General features: G+C 28.7%; 2 protein-coding genes across 6 annotated transcripts in view; one reads left to right on the top strand and one right to left on the bottom strand.

Annotated features, from left to right (window-relative positions):
• The window catches only part of LOC111622116 (homeobox protein cut-like 1), a 193,662-nt gene extending 192,089 nt beyond the window's left edge, over positions 1 to 1,573 (bottom strand). For 2 of the 5 annotated variants that reach the window (XM_023364442.1, XM_023364438.1), the window contains exon 1: positions 986 to 1,390. In XM_023364442.1, coding sequence (XP_023220210.1) covers positions 986 to 1,114 — 129 coding nt within the window. In that variant the 5' untranslated portion in view covers positions 1,115 to 1,390. Of the gene's footprint in view, positions 1 to 985; positions 1,391 to 1,437 lie in introns of those variants that run through there. The other 3 variants (XM_023364437.1, XM_023364439.1, XM_023364440.1) reach the window with 3 other exon arrangements.
• A 19,490-nt stretch (positions 1,574 to 21,063) lies between these two features.
• LOC111622109 (carboxypeptidase D-like) overlaps positions 21,064 to 25,689 on the top strand; it is a 178,877-nt gene continuing 174,251 nt past the window's right edge. Inside the window, exons 1-2 of the mRNA XM_023364424.1 lie at positions 21,064 to 21,222; positions 23,582 to 23,751. Coding sequence (XP_023220192.1) covers positions 21,085 to 21,222; positions 23,582 to 23,751 — 308 coding nt within the window. The 5' untranslated portion in view covers positions 21,064 to 21,084. The remainder of the gene's footprint in view (positions 21,223 to 23,581; positions 23,752 to 25,689) is intronic.

Below are 25,689 nucleotides of genomic sequence, written 5' to 3'. Positions count from 1 at the left end.
TAGAACTATGCAAGAGTCCCGACGAATGATAAACCACACAATACAGCCATTGCTGTAATGACATTGTCTCCGTCATCTTACGGGAGGGAAATGGTAAGTTGACTTGTCGTGCCTTATTGTTAGCACATAAACACACAAAAGCATCCTCCCTATAACAAATATTTATGTCCGACGGCTGCCGAGACACCGGAGCATTCACACAACCCAAGTCCGGCGGTAATGCCCTTGTGCAAATACACCAAAATTACTAACATCGGAAAAATCAATACTTTTTAATATGCATACCATGCTCAAAGAAACACAAAGCTTCACAAATCAATACCTCTGCGCACAACCATGCCGGCATCTGCTGTACAACCCGTCCTCTATATTTCCGATTTGCATGGACGGGGGGAAGGGGTAGCGAAATGGAGTTAGGAAAGGAGAACCGACCGAAGACATTCGGATGCCGACACTTACGTCCTAAGCTGACAGTGGAAAAAAAAGCCACCCGGCTATTTACAACGCGGAGCGTGGGCACACCAGACATATAAATATACCGGCACGTACCGTTTTACAAAAAGTGTGGCGAAGAAAGAAGCTAGAGAAAGATACGTTTCGAAACGGGCGACGTTTCGAATTTGCGGCATAGTTGGTACTCTTTCCAAAACTGTCAAGTAGCTCGGAGTATCGGGCAAACGAATCCGAAACGGGATCATCTCTACGAAAACAGAAAGCTATTGACTGAAAACTGCCGAGCGTGTGAATGTTACAACGCAATCCCATTTCAAAATTGACCAACAGCGTCAATACCCGCCGGTAGATACAGTATATTCCCAGCACATTACCGAACGTCAACATTGACGGAAGAACTTTTCAAGTCATTAAACTCTGTTTAAAATTTCTGAATATTCATGCCGCTACCCATTAAAGGCGCTTACGCCCGTTCGAACACTTAATAAACTTAAACGTTATTTGTTTTCTGCTTCTGCTAAGAAAACTTTACCTGAACCGGAGCTCGGTAGTCCGCACCACAACCATACAAGCAGCCGCCGTCCACCGCAATGGGCACGGCTGCAGCGCGCAGCCAGCTAACGGGACCGACAGACTGCGCGAGTTTCAAACTCGGAAACATGCGAACCAGCAAAAAGTTGCTCCTGGTTATCCAACTAGGATCAACACCAGAACAGATATAAATCGAAGTGACGGCTGCCGTGTGAATTGGTACGCACCATCTCCACCAGCACCCGCTGTCACCAGCAATCAAATGGACAACAAAGACGCAGCTACCCTTACTCCGAATCAGGCATCGATCACCGCTGATAACCTATCGGTATCAATATAACATACCCGTTCTAATTTTAATTACCGACACTGCAACGACTTGTTACGATTCTCCGTCCAACCGGATGGACCTTGTAAGCCCATACGCTCGCCCACGCCGCTTCTAATCCTTACCTGAAGGCTGGGGAGGTCGAAGTTTTTCCAATGCTGTGCCAAAGACTGTACATTCGCAGCCATCTTTGCTCAAGACGAATGACAACTAATTGTCCACGTGACCAGACAGACCCCGATACTCTCCACGCAGCTTAATTCGCTTCTTTAGTTAAAAAGTATCTGTGTTTGACCAAAAAAGAACCATATTATCTATTCTTGTTCGACAAGCGTGTCTTATGATTTATTATCTTTCATTTTATAACGTGTTTTTATTATTGAAGTTGGAAATTTCATCCTGGGCCGCGAGTATTTTCATGTCAAAGATGGCGACCATGGTTGATTTGGATAACAGTCGAATTTTGCAAGAATTAAAGAAGAATGGTGATAAATATAAGAATATTAACGAGTCCATAAGCATTTTAGCCGTCAACGACTCCGATATATTCGTTTGGAATGCAGAAAGTCAATGTTTGCTGACTGAAAAGCTCAAAAATGGAGACGATGCTCCTTTAATGCAGGTTGGTTTCGTTTTCGTTTGAATGATTGAATTTTTTTCATGCTTAAATTGCTTTACATACAAAATATAAATCAGATTTTACTTAAGTCTTAATCTGCAAACGATAAATAAAATAAAAATCCATATAAATTATCAGAAGTCTTAACAGGTTAGCAGTTTGAAGTTTGGATTGATTTTAATATTCGAATTGTTTTTCAAATCAGTAAAAGATATTTCAATGCAATTTCGTAATGTTTATCGTATATTATGCTATTGCTTTACAGTACAGTAATATAATTTACATAAAATATCTTCAGTTTGCAAAGATCAAGATTTTTTTGTCGTAAATAAATCAGTTAATGGATAGTAGTTTCTGAATTGTCCACAAAGATTTATTTTTTGAAACAATTTATTTACGTTACTATGTCAAAATATAATTTTACTCATAGGTTTTAAGTAATTTGTTTACGCACATTTTTTAAAATAAAATACTGTATTACAAATTATAATAATTGCTGGGTATTGTTATCAATGAGGTATAGATTTTAGTAAAATGTTTTTTAACTTTATTTGTTTAAAAGTTGATGATATATTTGATTTATTTTCAGGAATGTTAAAAAAAAATTGAAATTTGAGACAATGTTTTTCAGTAAAATATCAAATTTTCTATGAAAATAAGAATAATGTGATAAAAAAAAATTTTTTCTACTGATTAGTAAAATTATTTATTAATACAGTAGAACCTCGATTATCCGGATTAATTGGGGATGAAGGTAGTCCAGAAAAAGAAAAATTTGGATAATCGAAACAAATACTTTGTCTTTTAATGATAATACAACACGTTTTCTTTTCGATGACATATTGGTAATATTAAAAGTAAATACTGTATTTAAATCGTGATCAAATTTTCAAGAAACAAATGTTCGTATTGAATTTGGACTACTACTAACCGACGCTAACAGACTACCTATTGTTTAAAAGGTCCTCTGGTGGCGCAAGAAGACGGATTTTATAAAATAAAAAGCAGTTGAAACTGCATTTTTATGAATAAAAATTTGACAAACTATTTATCATTTTATGACGAGTAAAATTTTTTCGTCACATTTGCGGCTTTTAAGTAATGCATAAACCTTCGAGGCGCGAGGCCCTTCGGACACAGGCGGTGGCCCATGTTGCCCATGCCTTACGCCGCCCTTGGTCATAGAAATGATGTAATTTGAAAATAAAATTATTTATAAATATGTATGTCAAGTTATATTTTTATTATGACGCAAAATATATTTAAGAGTTTACAGCCACTGTGCACAGTTTATCAAATTTAATTTCCAAATGCAATTTAAAAATAAAAACAAATACAATTAATATGTTTTTATTAGTTATTTTTCATCAGTGGATCAGCACTGACAGTGGTCTGCATTTTGATGGTTGATGATTACAATTACAGATCTAAATAAACACTAGATATAAAAACCAATATGCAGCAAGAAAATGCAAAACTATGTAAATTTTTATATAGTTTTGTAGTTTTTTGCTGGATGTTTATTTTGTGTGTAGTGTTTATTTACATATACCCAGTTTGAGTAGTTGAATTTACTGATCTAAAAAATTGTTAGAGTATTCATTTTATTTTAATTTATAATATAAATATATTAAGTGAATAAGTAATAATTAACATTTGAATTAAAACAAAATATGTTACTAGAAATATAAAATTAAATTTCTTTTAATTAAATATTTATATTTTTGTTTCAATTCCTGTTATTATTTATAATTACTTTTTAAAATAAATGATGCTAATAAATTGATATTATAAAAGAAAATTTAAGTATTAAAAAAGTTATACATTATAATCATAGATCTGTTGTGATTTTAATAATTCATATTATCTTGACATATTGCCAAAATTTATTTTAATATCAAATAAGTAAATGTCTTTAAATATATCTTTTTAATTGCTAATAATATATATAATAATAAGTTTACAAATTTTAATATTCATTTGTCTGAATTAATTAATATTACTCAGTATTACCATATAAAAATGAAAACTTTATGAATCACATAACAAAAGAATAAATAAAATAGGCTATATGAATTATAAGTAGTTTTGTGCCAGATCGTTAAAAATGTATATCTGCGGATACGGATACAGATACGGATCATTAGTGTCTAGATCCATGGATACGGATACAGATATCAACTTTCGTGCTCAGTCGGTGCCGGTGCTTGTGACCTTGGACCGATAGTTGACATTTTGCATTAGTAATGCGACGTGTTTTGACTTGCATTGCGCGTGTTTATAGTTTAGTGTGACACAGGATAGCATAGATTATGTTTGTATCTTTGGAGAGTGTTGAGTTAAATTAAAATAAAAACAATGTCGACAAAAACGTTTAGTAGTATAATATGGAAATATTTTACGATAGTAAATGAATTTTGCATGATAAAACTTTTGCAATATGAATGTTCCAAATATATGATTCTAAGAAATAAAAATTGATTTGAATTGAAGTTATTAGTATTTTATTGCTATCTATCTTTAAAATTTCCTATAAGTAATGAAATTCATTAATTAATTAAGATAAAAGATCTGTTAAAGATCTGTTAAAAAGTAACAAATACGGTTACAAATACGGATCTTTTTTTTCCCTCAGATATCCATGGATACAGATACGGATATCTGGCACATCACTAATTATAAGTTAACTATGTAAATCTTTATTTAATATTAATGAAAAAACTTAATAGAATAATTAAAAATAGAGTCAAAGATAATACCAATATTTTATTCCATAGAAAATTAACTGTATTATCTTTTGAAATTGCATAAAGTATATAAAATATAACAAATTAGCATGATGACAGAAGATAAAACATTACCAATTTGATTATTTTTAAATACTAAGATGAAATTATCAAATTCTTATCCTGTTCAACCCATTTAACGTTAAACAAAATATAATCAATACATTATTTCAAATTTAAAACTATATTAAACATGCACATATGAAATTCTTAAATTATAAACTTATAATAAATGATGTATTATGTTATGCTACATATTTTCAGTTTAAATCATTATTTTATCTTGATGATAAAGAATAAGTGGTCTTATTATTAACATAAAATTCATTTTGAATAATATTAATATGTAAAAGTTTTTTAGCAAAATTATGATATAATATTAATAATAGTTACTAATAACATTTTACTGAAAAATAAATAATAATTTAAATAACTTTTTAAATGTAAATTCAATGTTTACTATAAAAATCTGTTTAACAATAAAAATACATAATTTATCTGTCAGAAAATGAAAAAATAAAATTACAGTATTGTTTGAACAAAATGCCAAAAAATTTTTATTATAATTTTTGAAATAAAATAAAGAAAAATAAAATTTAATTAGTTAATACGTAAAATATTCAGATAACAAAATATATACAAAATACTAGTCTATCTAATAAAGTAATCTTTTAATTCCATGTTATTTGAATATTTAAGATTATTACTTTCTAATTAACTATATATAAATGGACTGAGAATGGCATAAAGTATGCTGAAAACATTAGCATTTAAGTATTTCAATAATTTATAGAATTGTATATATAGTTAATTAAATAATTATAATCTTAAATATTTACCTAACTCTAAACTTATACTTAACATAAGAATTAAGTCAATTCAACAATTAATAAATTTCAATATTTATATTCACTTCATTTGAATAATTTATTGTTTTAATATAATATTTTACATTAATAATGAACATTAATTCTGTTTTACACTTTAATAATAAAAATGATATGTATTATTTTGTATGAATTATTTAATTTCATAATTTAATTGAAAATTTTCAAAACAATCTCATCAATACATAATAAAATAAATATATNATCCCAAAAGCAGTGTTACTAAAGAATATTGGAGAATGAGAACGTGGACCGCCTTAACCGTCAAAGTAATTCTGCTTAGTGGCGAGTCTCCGAGACATAGTCTTGTCCCAAACACCGTTTTGCCGTTTCACTTGTTTTATTTATTATTTGACAACTACGTGTTTTATGTGAAGTAAAGCGCATGTAAAAAATCAATATCACCACACTTTTAAAGCATAGAAAATAAATTACGAAAAGGGTTTTTTGGCTTGTTTTAAATAACTATATTGTCTCATAAAATTATTGTTAGGATATGTTATTCTTTATACATAAACTGTATTTAATTTTTTTAGAGAAGAAAGTGTAACATTTTCTTCTTATGTTTGCTTTGTTTACTCAACACTAATCAGAACTGTCTGCAATTACTCAAAAAACTCTTATTTATATTTAAATTAAATATTTTCGCTTTTTTTAAATTTTCTAGAGGATTTTTATGTAAAAAGATAATGCTCTATACGAAGTAATTTCGAAAATATATTTTATATATATAGCTCATTGTCTAAAGAGTTCCTGTAAACACATTTTGCTTGGAATTTTTAACTTTTCTACCAAAAATTGTAACAAGGGTTTAAATAAATAAGCTCTGAAACAAATTTTCTATAAGCAGCATGAATGGTTTATAATCGAAACTATTAAAAATATTTCTAAAAAAATTTAAAGTGCAGTATTAATAATATTAGACTGTACTTTAAATTTTTTATGTCACAAAAACTGAACTAATATATTTGACTTAAATATCTTGACTTCAAATTAAAATATTTTAAAATTATAATGTTAAGATAAAACACTTCTAATGCCAGGAAAATGACTAACTTCAAAAAGCTTATAGGAGTGTTTTACAAAAGTCACTATAAATAAATTATATTTTATTTGCTGAATTTCAAGTAAACATGAAATAACTTTACGTGTGAATATAAAAACAAAGAAAAAGATTATCAATTCTTTTAATTTAAAAAAAGTAATTATTTTTATTTATTTATTTTCTTTTAAAATATCGAATGTTTTTCTAATGTATTATTTATGTTTATTTTTAATAACGTAAAATCTACTGTTGTCTGTTATCTACAAAAGTAATATGACTTTATAATTCTAACCACTTATTTGAATCAACATACAAAATATTGTTATCTGTATGTTGATTCGAATTTACTTGACTTATTGTGAAACTGTGTATTCTTTTCCTTATTGTTTACTTCATGACTGGCTGTATAGGCATATTTAAAATATACAAATCACTGAAGATGTTGCATATTTACTTTTTATGATAGAAATTAAAAATTGTCATAAAATTTGAAATTCTCCCCACGGAGGAGCGAGTTGAAGATTACTTAGAAGAACTCGACTACTGTAGTATTTTAGATGCCATTTTTTTGAGTTTCTTCGAGGATTCGACCATAGTATTAGATCCATCTAAAAATTCTTTAATTAATCTCATTAGAGACAAAACGTAATTTTTGCACCAAATGAAAACGGGTAAGATCGGCTATATAACAATAACGGTCATCTTACGTAAGAGTTTATCTCACAGAACCAATCTAACACGTTTTAAAATTTTTCTATTCTTCTACTGTGCACAGTTTATAGAATTAAATGTGATAAATTAGTATGAAAAACTCTTACGTAAAATTACCTTAGTCAATATATATTAAATACTTTAATATAATATAATATAATAGAAAGGTTAGAAGTACGAAATAATCTAATTAATCTTTACTGTTGTTATTTTTTGCCAGAGCAACGCTGAACTTATCTGCTCATATTTTTATATTTAAACAATTATATACATAATTATAAATTACTAATGAATATATAGAATATGCCTACAGCTAAAAATACTAAAAGACTTTTCGAAATTTTTTACACAGGCGAGAGACTAGGTTCGTAACAGGTTATAAAATGACAAGCAAGCATTGTTGAAATTACAAGTCTTATAAAAGCCCTGCTGTACTTCTCTCACCTAAATATGCCACTTACATATAGGCGATACTCAGAATAATAGCAGGATGGAAAACGTCTCTGTAATTAACAAGTTCAGTATATTGTTAGAATCACTTGTTTTTTATTTTTCGTTCAACGTTTGAAATATCAAACTGAAGAGGCCACGTGGGGACAGTAAATCACCTTTATTGTAAAAGCTCTAATTTACTTATAACATGAAATAAAACACAATAATTAGCTATACACACATTTAATGATACATGAAATATACTTTTTATTAGGAAACGAAATACAATACTTGTGTGGCTAGGATTATTGTTTAGTATGATAGTAGAATAAACAAATAATAAATCTGCTACATTTTTTAAATTTTAGTTATTAAAAGTTACTTGTAAAGTATTGTTTAAATAAAAATTACAGTTAATCTACAAACATCCTTCACTAAAAACTTCTAATTTCTTAAGTTAATAGTCAATTTTGTAAACATTTATGTATACAGTATATATATTCCGCATGAACATACAATGCATAACTTTAATTCTTATACACTTAATAAGATTATTTATCATCAATACTTGTTATATATATTTTAATACTTTAAAATGTCCTTTTGATGCTGGAGTCAATAAAGCCAGAATTTCTACTAATAATCATATTTATTTAATTCCTACTTAATGTTATTAGTCCATTATCATCAGTATAGACAAATCACAATGAGCAGATTTTAATGTGTAAAGAATTGAGGGGCTTAGTGGAAAAAACAGCATATCCCATATTAGGAAATTTTTGAGAAAAAAGAAGGGGGTCTGTAAGACCCTATTGGGTACTTATAAAGTAATACCCCGACTTACACTACCCCAACTTACGTGAACCCGGAGTTATGCGATTTTCAAATCTTGTCGATTCGTCTTTTGTTTGAGCGCCACGCAACCCTTGATTACTCACTCCCCCCACACTATTGTTCAGCTTACATGTTCGGATGTGTCGCGCGGAATCCACACATAGCTACAATTTATTTTGTGTTATTTATTTCTGTGTTTGTTATATCTACGGAGACTCGAGAGACTCTACTATGTCATCCAAACGAAGTAGAACTAATTCTTCTGCATCAAACAAGAAAAGAAAAACTTTATCTTTGGAATGTAAAGTTAACATTGGGTATGTTCGTAAAGTCGAACGAGTTAAGCGAGAATGAAGTCATCGTTATTCCTATTTCGTTAGACTTTTCGAACGATTCGTTACTAACGCGTTTAACTCGTTTGACTTTACGAACGTACCCATTATTAAAGACTTCGATACAAAAATGAAAATTTGTGAATTGGCAAAGAAGTTTGATCTACCGGAATTGTCGGTCAGAACAATTATAAAAGGCAAAGAAAAAATTCTCGAAGCTGTGAAAAATGCTCAATCTTTAAATTCAAGCATCATTCGTAAACGTCACAGTATTATCGCTGAGATGGAAACAATGTTAAAATTATGGTGTGATAATCAAGTAAATGTGAAAAATTGTAAAATAATATAGGCCTAATTTGTTATACATATGTATTATCTAAGATTTTATTAAACATTTTTTTCTAAATTATTGTTTTCTTTAGTCTCCGGCCCCAATTAAAAATTATTTGTATGTATTTATATGCGAAATTATACCCCAACTTACGCGAATTTGACTTATGCGGTTACCGCTCGGTCCCACCTATCGTGTAAGTTCGGGGTATTACTGTATTGTTATAATTCTGAAAAAAGACTCATGGGAGTTTATTTAAATTAAGTTGGTAGACTTTTCTAATGGAAACCTAATAGGCCATTTATTCTACTATCCATTGAAATCATGTGGTTCCATACACCCCACTGTGTACATTTTCTCTGTGAAAGTTTTAGATTACAGCTAGGAAAATGGAGAAGGAAAGAAATGAGACAGTTGTTGATAGAAAATAATAATCTGAAGACATGTTTGGTGATGATTCAGACTATGTTATGGCATGCTCACAGAAATTGAAGTCAGCAATAAGAGATAAGAAGACCAATATTATTTGGAAAAGAAAGGCTGATGCTCATTTTGTCCTTGAGCTAAAGATAAAAATGGTTTGTGAAAGATAGTTTTGATATATGCAATGAGCACAGCAGTTGTGTGTAGGATATAGCAAATAAGCTTTTTATTTGCTTCTTAATTTTTTTACTAGTTTTGTGAGATAGTTGATCAATGCATTAACACAAGGAAAGACTTATTTTTATGTATACAAATGACTGCATTTAAGTATATGCAACATTAAGCTCAAACTTATACTGCTTAAACATATTTACAAAACTATTTGAGCATTATATGAAATTTTTTTTCCTGTTCTAAATTTGCTAAGAAAGTAATTTTTCTTAGAAGTATTGAAGCATTTATAACAGATCTTGTATGAAAAATTTCCATTTATGATAGGAATTAGCATTTTTAAAAATGTATGTTGTAGTTTCAGAGATTCCAGTGTATACTATACATTGCAGAGCATAAATATACATCACCTTCAGTTTAGTAATTTAATGTTGTTTTCTGTTTTGCATAAAATATAATGTTGCTTGAGAGAAAAAAGAATTAAATAAAGTGCAATTCCACTCAGAAAACATTTGATTAAAATTTTAAATAACAAAAAAAATGTTAGTGTTGATATATCAGTGATGCAAAAATATACATACCTTAAATGTTCATTTTTCAAATATATTTTGTAAAAGGAAACTTTTGGATTTTGATAAACATCAAATTACAGCATTACAGTTAGTTACAAGATTAGTACAACTGGAAAGAGTTACAGATTTATAGCAAAGAATTAACCCAATCTGTTGAAGCAATTCAAAATTTCATGACAAACTAATGTAGCTATAGTTTTAAAAAACTTTGCAGAATATCATCACAAGTTGTTGAAGGAAGATGAACGCCAGACTGTCGGGAAAATATCAAGGTTAGGCTCTCTCAACATATGCCACCGATCAGGACATTACTGCAGACTGTAACGCAGTGTGCATTATCATCACTATCAACCACCCGGAACATCTCAAAGTCTTGGAGACTATGGAAATATTCAGAGCAGGATGTAGCATCACATGCATTAATTTTAAAGATGAGATGGCCCTTTCAACAGCATGGCAGATCCTGCTAGATAATAATATTTAAATATTTCAACATCAATAACATGAGCATGCTCTTTACACTAAACATAACTCGTTTTATTTTAAATCTCCTGGAAGGTTTCCACGTGTTGGGATTCAAATGACGATCTGTTCAAAAGGAAATTATTCGATTTACATCTGACTTCTTTTTGCACAACAGCCTGAAGAAGAGCCAGAAGGGGCCTCAAAAATGTTAGCTACCCTAGTACACAACCACTCCGGTTAACTGGTTTTACGTAAGTGTTTTTTGTATTGAATTGTTGTACATGACAGTAAACAATCATCTTTTAATGTCACTTCTCTGGTTTCTTATTATTTGCATCATAATTATTTTCCCTTTTTATCTATATATATAAAAATGAATGTGTGTGTGTGTCTGTCTGTCTGTCCTTTATGCATTACCACACCGTTTATCCGATTGCCGTGAAACTCTGGGAAGTTGTTTAATATACTCCGGCGAAGGTTTGTGGCATAGTACGATTGCCATGAAGCTTTGGGAAGTTTTTTAATACACTCCCACAAAGTTTTCTGGCATTTACCCTACGATAGATGGCGCGCGTTTACACGAGCATTCGCGCACAGTGTGTTCGATCGATTTCAAATTGCGAAGACCATTTCCTCTCCTTCAAAAAATATCTGTGTATATGCATTTGTGAACTGTTATCTACGATATTTGTAATAATTTTTGTATAATCACTTTATTTCAATTTTTTTTGCTAATTACGTATTCGCTCGAACTTTGTTAAAACTTTAACTGTATCCCGAACAACAACTGAAGTTGTAGGAGGAAATTCGCCTATTTTACCGATCTAAGGATTCTCTTTTCCAAATTTCAATATCAACTCAAAATAATTTAAAAAGACAAATTACGATAAAACGGTTTATTATCCAACTCTCAGAAATTTCACAACATGCCAAGGAAGAGAGGAAGGAGCAATTAAATAATTAAAATTATAAAGGATTAAAATATATATATATAAAAATGGGGAATATTGCACTTCTGACAATCGCTGCAAGTGTGTGGGCTAGATTTGGAAAATCCGTGCTTCTCGCATGGACAATTGTATGAGGCCCGCTCACGCATCGGAAAACCTGATTTATTCATGTATGCACCAGGCGGAAAAACAAAAAATATCGTGTATCTTCAAGTACTCCAATAAATAAATAGAATTGAAATGACACTTTGAAATGTTTTCCCAATGAAAATGAATAATAATAATAAGTTTCAATAAAAATGATAAAATGAAAATTTAATTTTATCATAACAAGTTGCTTGAATTTCCTTTCTTCTCAGATCGCAGCAATGCGCGGCGGGTAAGCTAGTAGCTAATAAAACAACAAGACAATAAAAATATGTTTAAGTTATAAAGAAACAATAAAAAATACTAAACTATAAAATAATTAATTATTCTAATTTTAAAAGCAAACTTTAAATTTATTTTAAATGAATCCAAAAACAAACTTTCAAGGAATAGAAAAAAGCACATTTTTAATGTAAAAAAAAAATAGGTAGACAAAATGTATAAACTCTTGTAAAAATTCCATTGATTTGAAAAAAGTTTACTTACAGAAACACAAACCTACAATGTTGCAATAAGCAGTCAGGCACACTGCCACCAAGCCAAAGAATCTTCATTGAAATATTTTGCAAGACATACTCATAATAACAAATACAGAACCAATTTCTTCTGTGTATAAACAAAAAATAATATTTGCACATATGTTTTCTAACTCCTTCTGAGTTCTTCTTTAGGTGCAATTCTTCAAGAGTTAGAAAATGTTTGTGCAGAGATCATTTTTTGTTTATACACACTGGAAATTGGCTCTGTGTTTGTTATTACATATATCCTAGTGTGGTATGATGTAATATACATGGTGTGGCTAGAAAATAACAAGACTGATCGCCTGCATGCAACAGTTGCACGTGGGCCAAAGTGAATAGGTGGGTAAACAACATTGAACAAGTAGAATAAGCACAGCAAGTCTCAACTTGCTACCGATATTAGATTGCTGTGAGTGTCTGCTATGAGTGGATGTGTTGTTAGCATGTGTCATAAAAATGGCCAGCTTGAAGAAGGAGCAGCATATCAACCTGAAATTTTTGGTAAAATTGAAAAAAAACTGCCACTGAACCATTGCACCTGCTACATGAAGCGTACAGAGGCACATGTTTTTTGTTGTGCGTGTGACTTTGAATGACACAGAAGATTTTCTGAGAGCCAAGAGATGAAAGATGATGAACATTCTGGACAGCCCAGCACATCAAAAACCAAAAAAACATACAAAAAGTGGAACAAATTGTGAACCAATAATACTATAAAGAAGTTCTGGAATCTTTGCAGGAAAGGATCACAGGTTTTGACCAAGAAGAAACTGGCAACACTCCCTTCTTGGTCAAAACCTGCTTTACTGACAGAGCAGAATGGACTAATGGTTTCATTTTCCATCAGGACAATGCACCAGCCCATTCCACTCAGAGAAGCAAGTTTTAGCCAAGAAGGGAGTCACATTACTTGAACACTCACTGTACTTACCTGACCTAGCTCCGTATGACATTTAACTTTTCCCTAAAGTCAAGTTTGCTCTGAAGAGACACTATTTTGATTTGGTTTATGAAAAACATCATCAATAAAAAACAATGGCGCTTCTGTATGCCTTACATATGATGATCTGCAGCACTGTTATGATCAGTGGAAGTTGCAAATGCAACACTGTGTGCAGAAGGATCATACATTAAAGGGGAACACAACTAAAGTGAGTATACTATCAAGATTTAAAGATCCAGCTTTAGTCTTGTTATTTTGTAGCGATACCTCATATTCATAAGTTGCAGGATTTTTTAACTTTCATTCTCTTGAAATGGTTTGAGAAGCATGCTTTCTCTCTTTGCACAATAATCGTTTATCAAGGTTTATCCACATTGAAAATTGTAATGACCTATTATTACCTCCTATTGTAGATGGATCTGATAGGTTTGCCGATCATTGGTGTGATTTATGTAAAGAACCACGGTAATTTTCTAACTGAAATTTTTCTGGTGGTATGCTGATTGTTTGGGGTATTTTTAACTTTTGAGGCAAGTTGAAATTGGCCATTGTATCATCCAAAAATAGATAGTAATAAGTATTAACAAGTACTATAAGACAGTCTGATAACATACAAGAGGGAACCAAAAAAAAAAAAAGAAATTCTCTTTTGGTCAGTGGGCTCCTTCTAGTATAAGCTTCCCTGCCAGGTAAGAGTTCATTGAATTCATCTCCATCTGTTTACCAAATAGTGTTGTTGTGAAAGGCTATATTTTGCAAGAGTAAACTTTTTTAAGATTTTTCAGTGTGATTTCCTGTTTTGTAATGGCTGAATTATATGAACAATGCATGACAATGAAATGTTGTTATTTGTTGGGGAAAAAATGCAACAGAAATAGTTGTTATGCTACAGACAGCTTACAAAAAAACTCAACAACAAGTTGCTTAACTTTCCTGACAACATTCGGTGGTGCCATCTGTTATATTTTATTTTAAAAACTTTTTATATGTTTAATTATTATAAAATGGCAAAAAGCTTAATTTTGAAGGTAGGGATGGGTTTTTTTAAAAAAATTGTAAATGCTAATAAGTAAAATCATCATTAAATCTGACTCTTCTGGAGATGCATTTCCACCCCCTTGACCATTAAATTAATCACCAAAATTTAATAGCATCAATCCCCCTAATAACCATGCCTCGCTGCAAAACTTTAGAAATTTTCAACAAAAAATACAGGAGTTATTAAGATTCAAATAGGGTGAACAAAATCAAGCCCCCCCCACACAGACACACACATATCCATATATACAGCAAAAATCCTTGAATTTTTTTACATTTCTCTATGTTTTAAGGTCCTGAGTTAAAAAATATAAAAATCTTTGGGGATCATTGTTTGACTGATGCCATACTTTCCTCCTATATATAACAGTTGGAAAAGTAAAAACTGCTCTGAGTAAAATTGAAGTTAATGAGTATTTCCATTTCAAATGAAGTGAAATGTCAATTGACGATCAACCTTGTTCCACACATCCCACAACCAGCTGAAGTGAAGAAAATGTGGAAAGAATTTATTAAGCAATTTCGAAAGACTGCCATTGGACCATTGATGAACTTGTAGAGTTGACTGAAGTGTCATGGAGTTCCTATAAGAGAATTTTATAGAAAGATTTTGGTATGAAACAAGTTGCAGAAACACTAATATCTTGCTTGTTCACTCCAGAAAAAGAGATAATTAATGAACTTCTTAAACTGGAGTAATGTGTAAATTTAGAGTTCTAGCCTCTTCCAGCAACAATTTTTTATTTATCAAACATTTGATTTTTCAAGAAGCAATTGCTTTCCTGCATGTTGTACATTAGAAGAACAGTTGGAATGTTGACTTGTATTCTGAAGTCATTACCAGAGATGAATCTTGGTACTACAGTTATGACCTTGAAATGAAGCAGTTAATCCAGTCAATGGAAATCTGCCACTTTATCATGATTCAAAAAAGTTCAAGTGAAGTCGAATGTTAAAACAATGATCATTTATTTCTTTGATGTGAAACGGTTTGTACTTTCAGAATTTGTTTTTCTGGATTAAACTTTTGGTTAGCCAGAGTTTTTATTCAGAAGTTTTGAGAAAGTTGTATCAAAGTTTCTGGTAAAAAAACATTCAGAGTTGTGGGAAACAGGTAACTGGTTTTTCCACCATGACAATGCTCCTGCCCATATCATACTGAGTGTTCAGCAGTTTTTTTTTTTTTTTTTTGCCAAAAACAGTATGATCTCTATGCTTTGTCCTCCCTATTCATCCAATCTTGCCCTCCCCTTTAATTTTCTCCCTACATGTAAAAAGTCCTCAAAGGGTTTGCCAATGTGGAAGAGGTGAAACAAAAAATGGAAGAAGCACTAAAAGATATCAAAATTGATTAATTCAAAAACTTTGAGCAGTGGAAAAAATTTGTTAATAAGTGCATTACATCAGAGAGTACATTGAATGTGACTAAAGTTTGAACACTTAAAGATACACAATTTTTAATAAATAAATTTTTTTTTTTTTTTTTTGTTTCCCTTGCAATACTTTAGAAAAACAAAGTTTACTTTTTAGCATGACAACACACTAGTACACATCAGCACATGCACAAGTGCTTGGTTAAATCGGTAAAATATTAATGCTATGAAGAGACCAGCTTATTTCCTGGTTTGCAGTTCTATGGAAAACCTTTGGAGAAGAGAATTCTAGTGAGGAAAGTTTACAAAAGCAATATAATGACAAAAGAAATTTCACAATACAAAAACACAATGCAAATTGTAGTGCTGGCTTGGAACAAAACAGATAATACCACTTTGCAGTAGCTTATCCGTGCCTGACTGAATTTTTGAAATTAATTAAGATGAACTTCTGTAGTTGTTAAATTTAATACAAATTATTTTATTTGTGAATTAAAAAAAAATTATTTTGAGGGTATGCATATATTTTTGCATCACTGACATCCATCACATTAACACTTTTTTTAATTTCAATCAAATTTTTGAGTAGAGTAGAAATTATTTGACTGTTTTTCTCTGAGACAGTTCTACAATGTGGCAAGCTGCTTCATATTACATAAATTGAAAATGATATGTATATTTATGCTTTACAGTAGCAATGAAAAAATAAATGTATATATGTTCTTAAGCTGTGTGTTTCTCATATTATAAACACATTTAAACAATAGCAGAGTAAATCTTTCTTTATATGCTCTTCCCTGGTTAGAACTGTGTAAATTGCATTTTTAAAAGTCCCTCTGACATTGAGATCTTATAAAAATTGCATAATAATAATAATATACCAAGAAAATATATTGTTTTATACTCATTTCTGAATTATGTGCATAAAGATTTGTATATCTTAATAAGCTATAATTTCAGAAATTTTTTAGAATTCATTGATATACAATTTTATGTTCATTAAGGCCATAATTTTTTTATTAATTTTGTACAGATAAATTAAAATGAACAAATTTTTTATAATTAACATAATTAATATCAATTAAATTAAGTTTGTAAAGAAAATTTATGCATTGATTGAACTGAATTGATTGTATTTCAACAAAATAAATAGGTGTCTTATTTTGTTGAAATACAGAATTCAGGTTGTCTGAATCCTGATTATCTGAATTTCCAAGTAACTAAATCATTGCAAACAAGGAATTGAAGATCATATCAGTACTAGTGTCATTTTTTTGTTTGATTTACAAACTCATTTTATTTTTTATGGCTTTTAAACTATTGATAAATATCAAATAAACCAAAATGTGTTGTTTGACAATGGGTGTCAAAGTAGAAACAATTAATTCGTTGAAAAGGACATCCAGAAAAGAAACTTGGCAAAAATAGTTTTTCTTTTAGTTTTATTATTACAAAAGTATATTACAGGTAACCCCCGTATAACACGGTACTTCTATAGCACGGATTCACTCTAACACAGTTTCGAGAATTAGTACCATCCCGTATAACACAGTACGGATTCACTCTGACACGGTTTGAGAATTGGTAAACCCTCGTACAACATGAAATGTAATAAATTTTTACATACTTAAGTAATAATAGTTCACGAAAATAATTATTTTCGTGAACTATTAGTACAGTACTTAAGTATGTAAATTTTCTTTTCTCGCCTTCTGTAGATACAGATGGTCCTTCTCAAAACTTGTTTCAGTGTTGCCAGATCTTGACACTTCTGATTTTGTGTTGCGAGATGTTTTTCCCTTATTCCATACTTTCTTTATTCTTCATAAGTGCTTAGCACCATATAAGGAAAATTATAAAGATATTTTAACTAGAAGCAAGCAATCTAAAATTACATGCTTTTTGCAAAAGGTAAAGCATGGATCTGAAGATAATGCAGAAAAATGCTTAGAGGATAAGGATAACTTACCAAAAAGAAAATGCTCTCGGTTAATAATGNCCGTTATTGATATTTATATTTTTGTATTTTGAACTTGTTGTTCTATTTTTTGAAATGTTCTAATGTACCTGATGATGATCCATTGATTGGATTGAAAACGTTTGTGTTAAGAATAAATCTCTCAGCGAGTGATCAGGTGTTGATTTAGTTATTGTTTATATAATTAATTTTGAAATAGTATTTTATTACATAAACTCCTTAACATCAAACAACATCAAAATCAATAAGATACCATTTATTAAATATTTCTGATTTACCGATTACTGTTGCTGCTATTGTGATTTGATACTTAACACAAATTTTACTTTCACAAAATTTTATGAGATCAACAGTAATTTTTATAAGCAATACTTTCTGAGTAAATCGACAGCTTTCAAATTAGCTATGTTTAGAGATATAATAGTTAATTGATATTCACATTTCATTCAATTGGATATTAGAGAGGAAATTATGTAAACATATTGACAAAGTGATAAGATTTTGATACAAAGTATATAAAAACATTTAAAAAATATTTTAAAATAAAACAAAAGTATTCAAAACTAAAAGGATCTTGCATCTCAATTGTCAATTACATATAAATGAGCTGAAAACATGTTGCAAAAATACAAAATGTGTTAGGCATAGATATGTTTATGGATTAAATTCCACCATTTATGCAATATTATGCAACAATAAAGACCTGCTACACCTGTTTAAACGTTAGAGATTACAAAATCCAGTCAATCATGTTTTTTACATAAGTCAGAAAACAAAATACTTAAGTTGTTTTTTGTTTTTTGGAAGCCTGTATGCAAACTATTTTAATTAGGATGAATACTTTTAGAATTACTGTTCCAGCATTAATCCAATTTACATTGAAACAAACAATAGAGTATTAACAGTTATAATTTATTTATGTTATAAATTATAATGGAATGCTAATGGCATGAGCTGTCAACATTCTATTGAATTCATATTGAAACAAGTGGGAAGAAGGGATGGTGAAAAAATTTTTAAAACTAATGAACTTTTTTAATAGAGACCTAAATAAAATAGTAAAGATGCTAAAAACAAAAATTAAAAACATTATTGATAAAAGTAAAAATAAATGTAAAAAATAATAACAAAATCTCAGTTATACTAAAATTTTAAGAACTAAACATATATATAAAACTTTGCCAGATGTAGTAAATTTAATTTTTGAAATTTTCCACTATTCTGTTCAAAATCACTTATGCATGTGAAAGTATATAGTTTCTTTAAACTTCATTATTTAATATTTAATCTACATTATCCATAGTATAATTAAATCTTCATCTTTGTATTTATATTGTCATTGTCATTTCCATGGCTTCAGAAGCATTTTTGCAATAGGATATTCAGAATCCTATTATGTTGGAAAGATGATAAGAATGCTTCAGCAGAGGATTAAAGAACACAAGACAATGATAAACATGAGGAATATTATTAGTTTGTTTTAAAAAATTCTAGATGAAATGGCATTCTGCTTTTGAACTCATACATTTTCCTCAAAATTGATAAAATGTAAATAATTAAATCTTGAAATGGATTATTTAAATTTAAAACTGAGAAAAAAATTGTTATAAATAAAGCTGAAATTTTTCTTACTATGTTTTGGTAATTAATAAAGAACAACAAATTTTTGTAATAAAAAAAATATATATATATACATACATTCAGTTTTGTCAACTAGATACTAAAATAAATTATTGTCAAAAGTATATAAAAGTAATTAACCTTAAATGCTTTTCCATTAAGAGGGACTGTGATAAAAATTTGCTGGTTCTGAAAGGTAAACTTTTATAGATTTTAAATTGACTGTGTAAATGACTTGTTTTTGTGGATTTTTATTATTCAATTTTAATAGTCTCATTGCACTAGTTTCTCTTTGATCAGATATATTTTATCAAAAGAATTTGTACATATTATTTCATCTAGGTTTTTGCTAGATAAACTTTTTATGGTAATCAATAATTATATTTATAATACATTAATAATATTGGTAATTAATTAAAAAGTAATTAATTCTTATATTCAAGACAGAAAAATTTGTTTATTAAAACTAAGTAACAACAAAACAGTTTAGAAAAATTTAAAAACAAAAACAGAGAATATAGGAATAATATACAAACATCAGTTTTAAAATCTGTAATATAATATAGATTTTTAACTAGTAAATATATGTAGTTTGTTTTTGATATAATTTTGAAATAAGAGCATAATTTAAAGCAGCATGCAAAATTACTTTTCTTCATTATTCTTGAGTTCATTTCAAACAAGAAATGTATAACTTTGTCATAATATTGTATTTGACTGTAAGTCTTCATGATTTTCAAGAACTTTTTATCTTGAATAATCTTTAAATTTATGAATTTTTTTTTGTTTATATCCAATCTTTTTTATTAGATGAGTCTTTGAATCAATTGTTATAATATTTACCTTTATAACCCACACAAAAATTTTACTACAAAATTTAAGGGATATAATATTGCAAAATTACAATGTAAATCTATTACATAACTCTTCTATTTTTAAAATGTTGCAGCGTAATTTAACTAGGTATTTTCTTGGGCAAGTTTTGGCTTAAAGAATCTTTTGAAGATATTATCTTCATTTGAGAACTAAAATAAACAACATGATGATTAAACATAAGATAAATGTAATGTTTTGATATAATTTTTATTTGTAAAAATATAAATAATAATAAGTGTTTGATGATTATCACTAAACAAACAACAAAATTTAATTACATAAAATTTATTCTTAAATACTTTTAATAAGTTTGATTTATTTTTTCACACAATACAATGGAATAATATACATGTGATAAGAATAGTTGTTCTTTTTAAAATGCATTAGAGAAAAACAATTTGCAATAAAAATCACAATAATTAATAAAATATTATATTAAGTGTATAAACATACATAAACACACACACACCACACATATANTTTTTTTGAAAAATTCAAAAATACTTAATGTATTCATATTAAATCAGCTAAAAATACTTCTGGATTAAACCAAAAATATTTTTGGCTCTCTTGAAGCCATTTTCTCAGCTATGTAAATTGCATTTTATTTAAGATAGTCATACTTTTGGAGTTCTAAAATAAAGATTGACTTTTAATGTTATTATTTGTATATATTTAATGTTCATATATTTATACATATAAATTCAAAACAGGAGGAATGCAAGATTTTAATTATGTGTACAGCAACTGTTTTGAGATAACTCTGGAATTGTCCTGCTGTAAATATCCATTTGCTGAAAAATTAGCTTCTGAATGGGAAAATAACAAGAATGCTCTTCTCTCTTATATGGAAAAGGTTTGTCAAAATTTTATTTATTAGTTTAGTATATTTTGATAAATCTAATTCTTGTTTATTATTGTTTATAATTGAAAAAATTTTGGAATTAATTTAACATTAAAAATTTATTGCAGGGCTTATTATTTATATAAAAGTTCATACCATGTGTTTTATTTTATTAGTTAAATTTCGTGCTTAATAAATTTAAATTTTTGTTACATTTCAAAATAGTTATTTTATTTTTTTTAAGTGCCGTACATTGCTATTCATTATTGTTTTCGAGTCTCGGCTATTTTTTGTTTCACAGACTCATAATTTAGACTATGACAATTACTTTTTAGCTTTATTTATTGTCCTTTTAATACATTTTATTGATATTTTAATATATTTCTGCAATTAAACATGTGTTTGTGATCAAAATAAAAAGTTTATTACAACAAGTTTTATATTTAATTAATGCATACAAAATACAAATTTAAGTATAAATTAAGATTAAAAAATAGCACAAGACATAATATTTGTTACTAATCAAATATAACAAAACTATATTGAAATGATTATATAGCAAACAAGATATTTTACTAATGAACTGGTAGAAGAAGAGGATAAATGTCTATTGAATGAATTAACTGTGAAGGAATGAATATTATAAATATGTCTGTATCCAGTTACTGTTTTGTTGTTTCTAGTTTCTAGTTACATTAATCATACAATCCTATTATTATTCAGGCATTTGCATTCTCTGCATAATGTCATTAATCTGTTTTAAAAATCAGATGTTTTATATGAAAACATTTACTGGAAGTCTGTTTTAAATAAGAAAAATTACAATTATTGCAATCCAAACCAAAACCCAAATCAATTTTAATGTTTCTTACAATGTAACAAACACAATAAAATCTTTATATGTAAATAATGAATTTGTAACAAACTATATACTTCTATATGAGTAACAACCAAACATTATCATGTTAAAATTTAAAATTCTTAAAACATTGCTTTATGATCACAAACAGTTAATAAGATTGTTAACAAACAGCTATTTTATGTACTACAGTACACTAACATATACAATTTGAATGCTGTACCATAAACATTATATCTATGATATGACTTGGTAAATAACATACAGCAATAGAGAGATTTGTTTGAAAAAGTTTACAACAATAAAGGAATGAATAAATTGCTACATATTTTAAAAAGTTTCTCTGATATTTGTAAATTGTAGAATTGATTGATTATTGTTAATGATGCCATAAAATTTGTTTAGGCTTTCAGATATAGGGTTATTGGGAAGCCACTGTGATACCTCTTACAGTGCCATATGCAAATCCTATTTGTTGATATATAACACATTTTTTTAAAATGTTTAAATGTGTTTCTGACAATAGTATTTTAAACTCAGAGATTTTTTCCACATACTGTTTTCTTATAACTATTATATTGAAGTAAAAATAAAATTTTTTTATGGAAGTATTGATGGAAAAACTTTGTATATTATATGATGCATTTTATGAAATAATTAAAGTTTCTTGAGCTATTTAATTGTTGTACTTGTTAAATCTCATAACTTGACAAATGTAGAACTTATCATTCAGAATATGTATTTAAAAGAGCATGGCTAAGTTAATCATTTTGAATTGTCAGTTTTTATTGCATTTCAGATCTAAATCTTTCTTCAGTTGTTGAAAATTCTTTAAAAAAACTGGTCGCGAGTAAAGTCACGAGAAAAATATATTTTTTGTATAATATTAACTAATAAAAGACATATATATAATATCATGTGCTGAGTACTAAATATATGATATTAAATTTTTAACAATCTAAAAAAATAAAAAATAGAACCAAATGAATTTACATGGGAGGGAGTCACATTTTATGAAGTTTATACCTTGTATGTTAAAAAACCAAACAATGTTCTGTTGAGAAAATGCTAACCAGGAAGATGTTCTGCAGGGTATGCCTGTATTATATTTGAAAGATTACAGATTGATATATAAAAGTAATGAACAACATTATATTAACTGCAGTTGTTAAATAGTTTTGGTGATTTGTAATAAAATTTTCATCAAATGTTATTATACAATATTCTAATATTATGTACAGTACTAACTTATTATTATTATAGTTTTATATATGTACATAACTGTACATATATAGAAGATATATATATATAATATTGTTCATATCTATTCTATAGATATATAAAGTACTTAGCTTAAAACTGTCATGACACATTTTTAATAAAAATAGAAATGATGAGGCACTGAAAATCAATGGATTGTTATGAAATTTTTGAACAAGTAGGCAAAGTGAGTGTGGTGGGTGAAGTCCTCTAGAAATAATAATGTATTATATATTTATATATATTCTGTAGATTCATATGGGAGTAAAAGGAATTGTAACAGACTCCAAAACAGGAAAAGGCATCGAAAGAGCATTTGTAATGGTAGATGGTATTGATCACAACATCACTACGACAGAAAGGGGAGAATTCTGGCGTTTACTTCTTCCTGGTTCCTATGTTATAACAATTCAAGCTTATAGGTAATCTTTAAATTGACTTTGTTCTTTTTAAATTACATTGATAAATTTAAATTTGGATATTGTGAATAATATAACCAAATATCTAATTATTGGATTATTTGCAGTAATTAAGTATTAATTAATCAATGGTGACAAAACTATGGCTAAAGCTGAATCTGGCCTGTGAACATATTTGATACATCACTTATAAATGATAGAAATAGGTTTATTTTTAGTATATATGGAATATACAAAATATTTGTGGCCTTCCTACCTATGACTTGTATGCAACTTGTCCCACAAATTGAAAAGTTTGTGCACTGCTGAATTAAATAATCAAATTACAGAATTTGGTTTAAAGGTGGGCAGTTAGGCCACCATCTTGTACTATTATTAATAATTATTGATTGAAGATTAATTTTGAGTTAAGTAAATTAATTTAGAGGTTCTGGAAGTTGATCTATGTGGTTGTATGATCTAAAACAGAGGTTGTCAACCTATGGCAGGCGGAACGATTTTCAGTGGCGCTCTGACAATATAAATGTAGTAAAAATTATATTTTATTTATTAGTTACAAAGTCATAGTTCAGCAAAGACCATGGTACATTAATAACAAATATTTTGTTTGTATATTTCTATTATAGTGCATGTGTTTATGCTTTGTGTTGCAATCTGCATGTTATGCAAGCATTTTACATGTAAGAACATAATTCAATTAACATCTTAATTTCAAAATTATACATTTTTTAAGTCTGTTATAACTGGACTAATTTTAATAACATATATGATAAACTTGGTAGAATCATATTGGCACTTGGAATAACACTATAATTTATGTTCTGCACAATACCACTAAAAGGTTGCCGACCACTGATCTAAAATAATATGTCTGGAAGTGAAGATTGCTTGGAGGTCTGGATAACATCACTGGTAATGCATCTGCACAGTATGCAGAGCACATAAGTTTGAACCCTGTTCCAGGTTAATCTTTTCTTCTAGGAACATCAGATTTATTTAGTTCAAAATTAATTATTAATAATAGCACAAGATGGCAGCCTCTCTGCCTATCTTTAAACCAAATTTTGTAATTTGATTACTCATTTAAAAGTGCAGTTTTATCTATTTAATAACCCATAAATAATCCAATAATTAGAATTTTGGTTAAATGTTCACTATCAATATGAAACTAATTTCTCTATCAATATGCTATAAAAAATTTTTTTCATTTTTATTTAATTATAATATGTATGTTAAAAGTGTCAAGTGTTTTTGCTATTACAATTTTTTTTCCAGAAAACATAGAGCTTGACATTTGGTTTGTACTAATAAAAAATTAGTATATCAAATACTAATACTAAAACAATGGATAAAATATATTCTTTGAAGTATACAATAAATGATAGTAATAAACTTTGTTATAAATAAAGGATAAAATTTTCCTGAGTGATAATATAATCAAATTTGAGGAAGAAAAAGTTTCAGTTATTTTTTTTTGAGGCTTATTGAATATATAAATACATTGTGCAAAAATAATGATAATCATCACAACTAGCATCTTACAAAATTTATGATTGTTGTGCAATGGTATAGAACAGGGGTGGCCAAGCTCCTTGATAGTCCGAGCCATTTTTCAAAATTTGAAATTTTTTGCGAGCCGCAATTAAATATGTATTAAAAAGGTATGCAAAAAATTCCAGATTACAAATTATATCCATAGCAAAAGTGATACAAATTGCTTCCTCCAGAGCACAATGTCAACTGTCCGTTGCAATGACAGTTTACAAATTCAAAATTGGTCTGGAGTCGGACGATTACGCCACTGTTTATGTTCGTTTGCGCAGTTTTTGATGAGTCATATCATTCTTAACTTGGACGGAAATGAAATTTGTTACAACGTTGCACTTAGTCTTTCATATTTGTTGTTAGTAATTTAAAAGACATTTTGAAACACATACGGAA

Source organism: Centruroides sculpturatus, unplaced genomic scaffold, assembly GCF_000671375.1.
Source record: "Centruroides sculpturatus isolate CEXI.00-Female unplaced genomic scaffold, Cexi_2.0 scaffold308, whole genome shotgun sequence".
NCBI lineage: Eukaryota > Metazoa > Arthropoda > Arachnida > Scorpiones > Buthidae > Centruroides > Centruroides sculpturatus.
The sequence above is the reverse complement of the archived record's forward strand: the minus strand, read 5'-3'. Positions and strand labels throughout refer to the sequence as shown.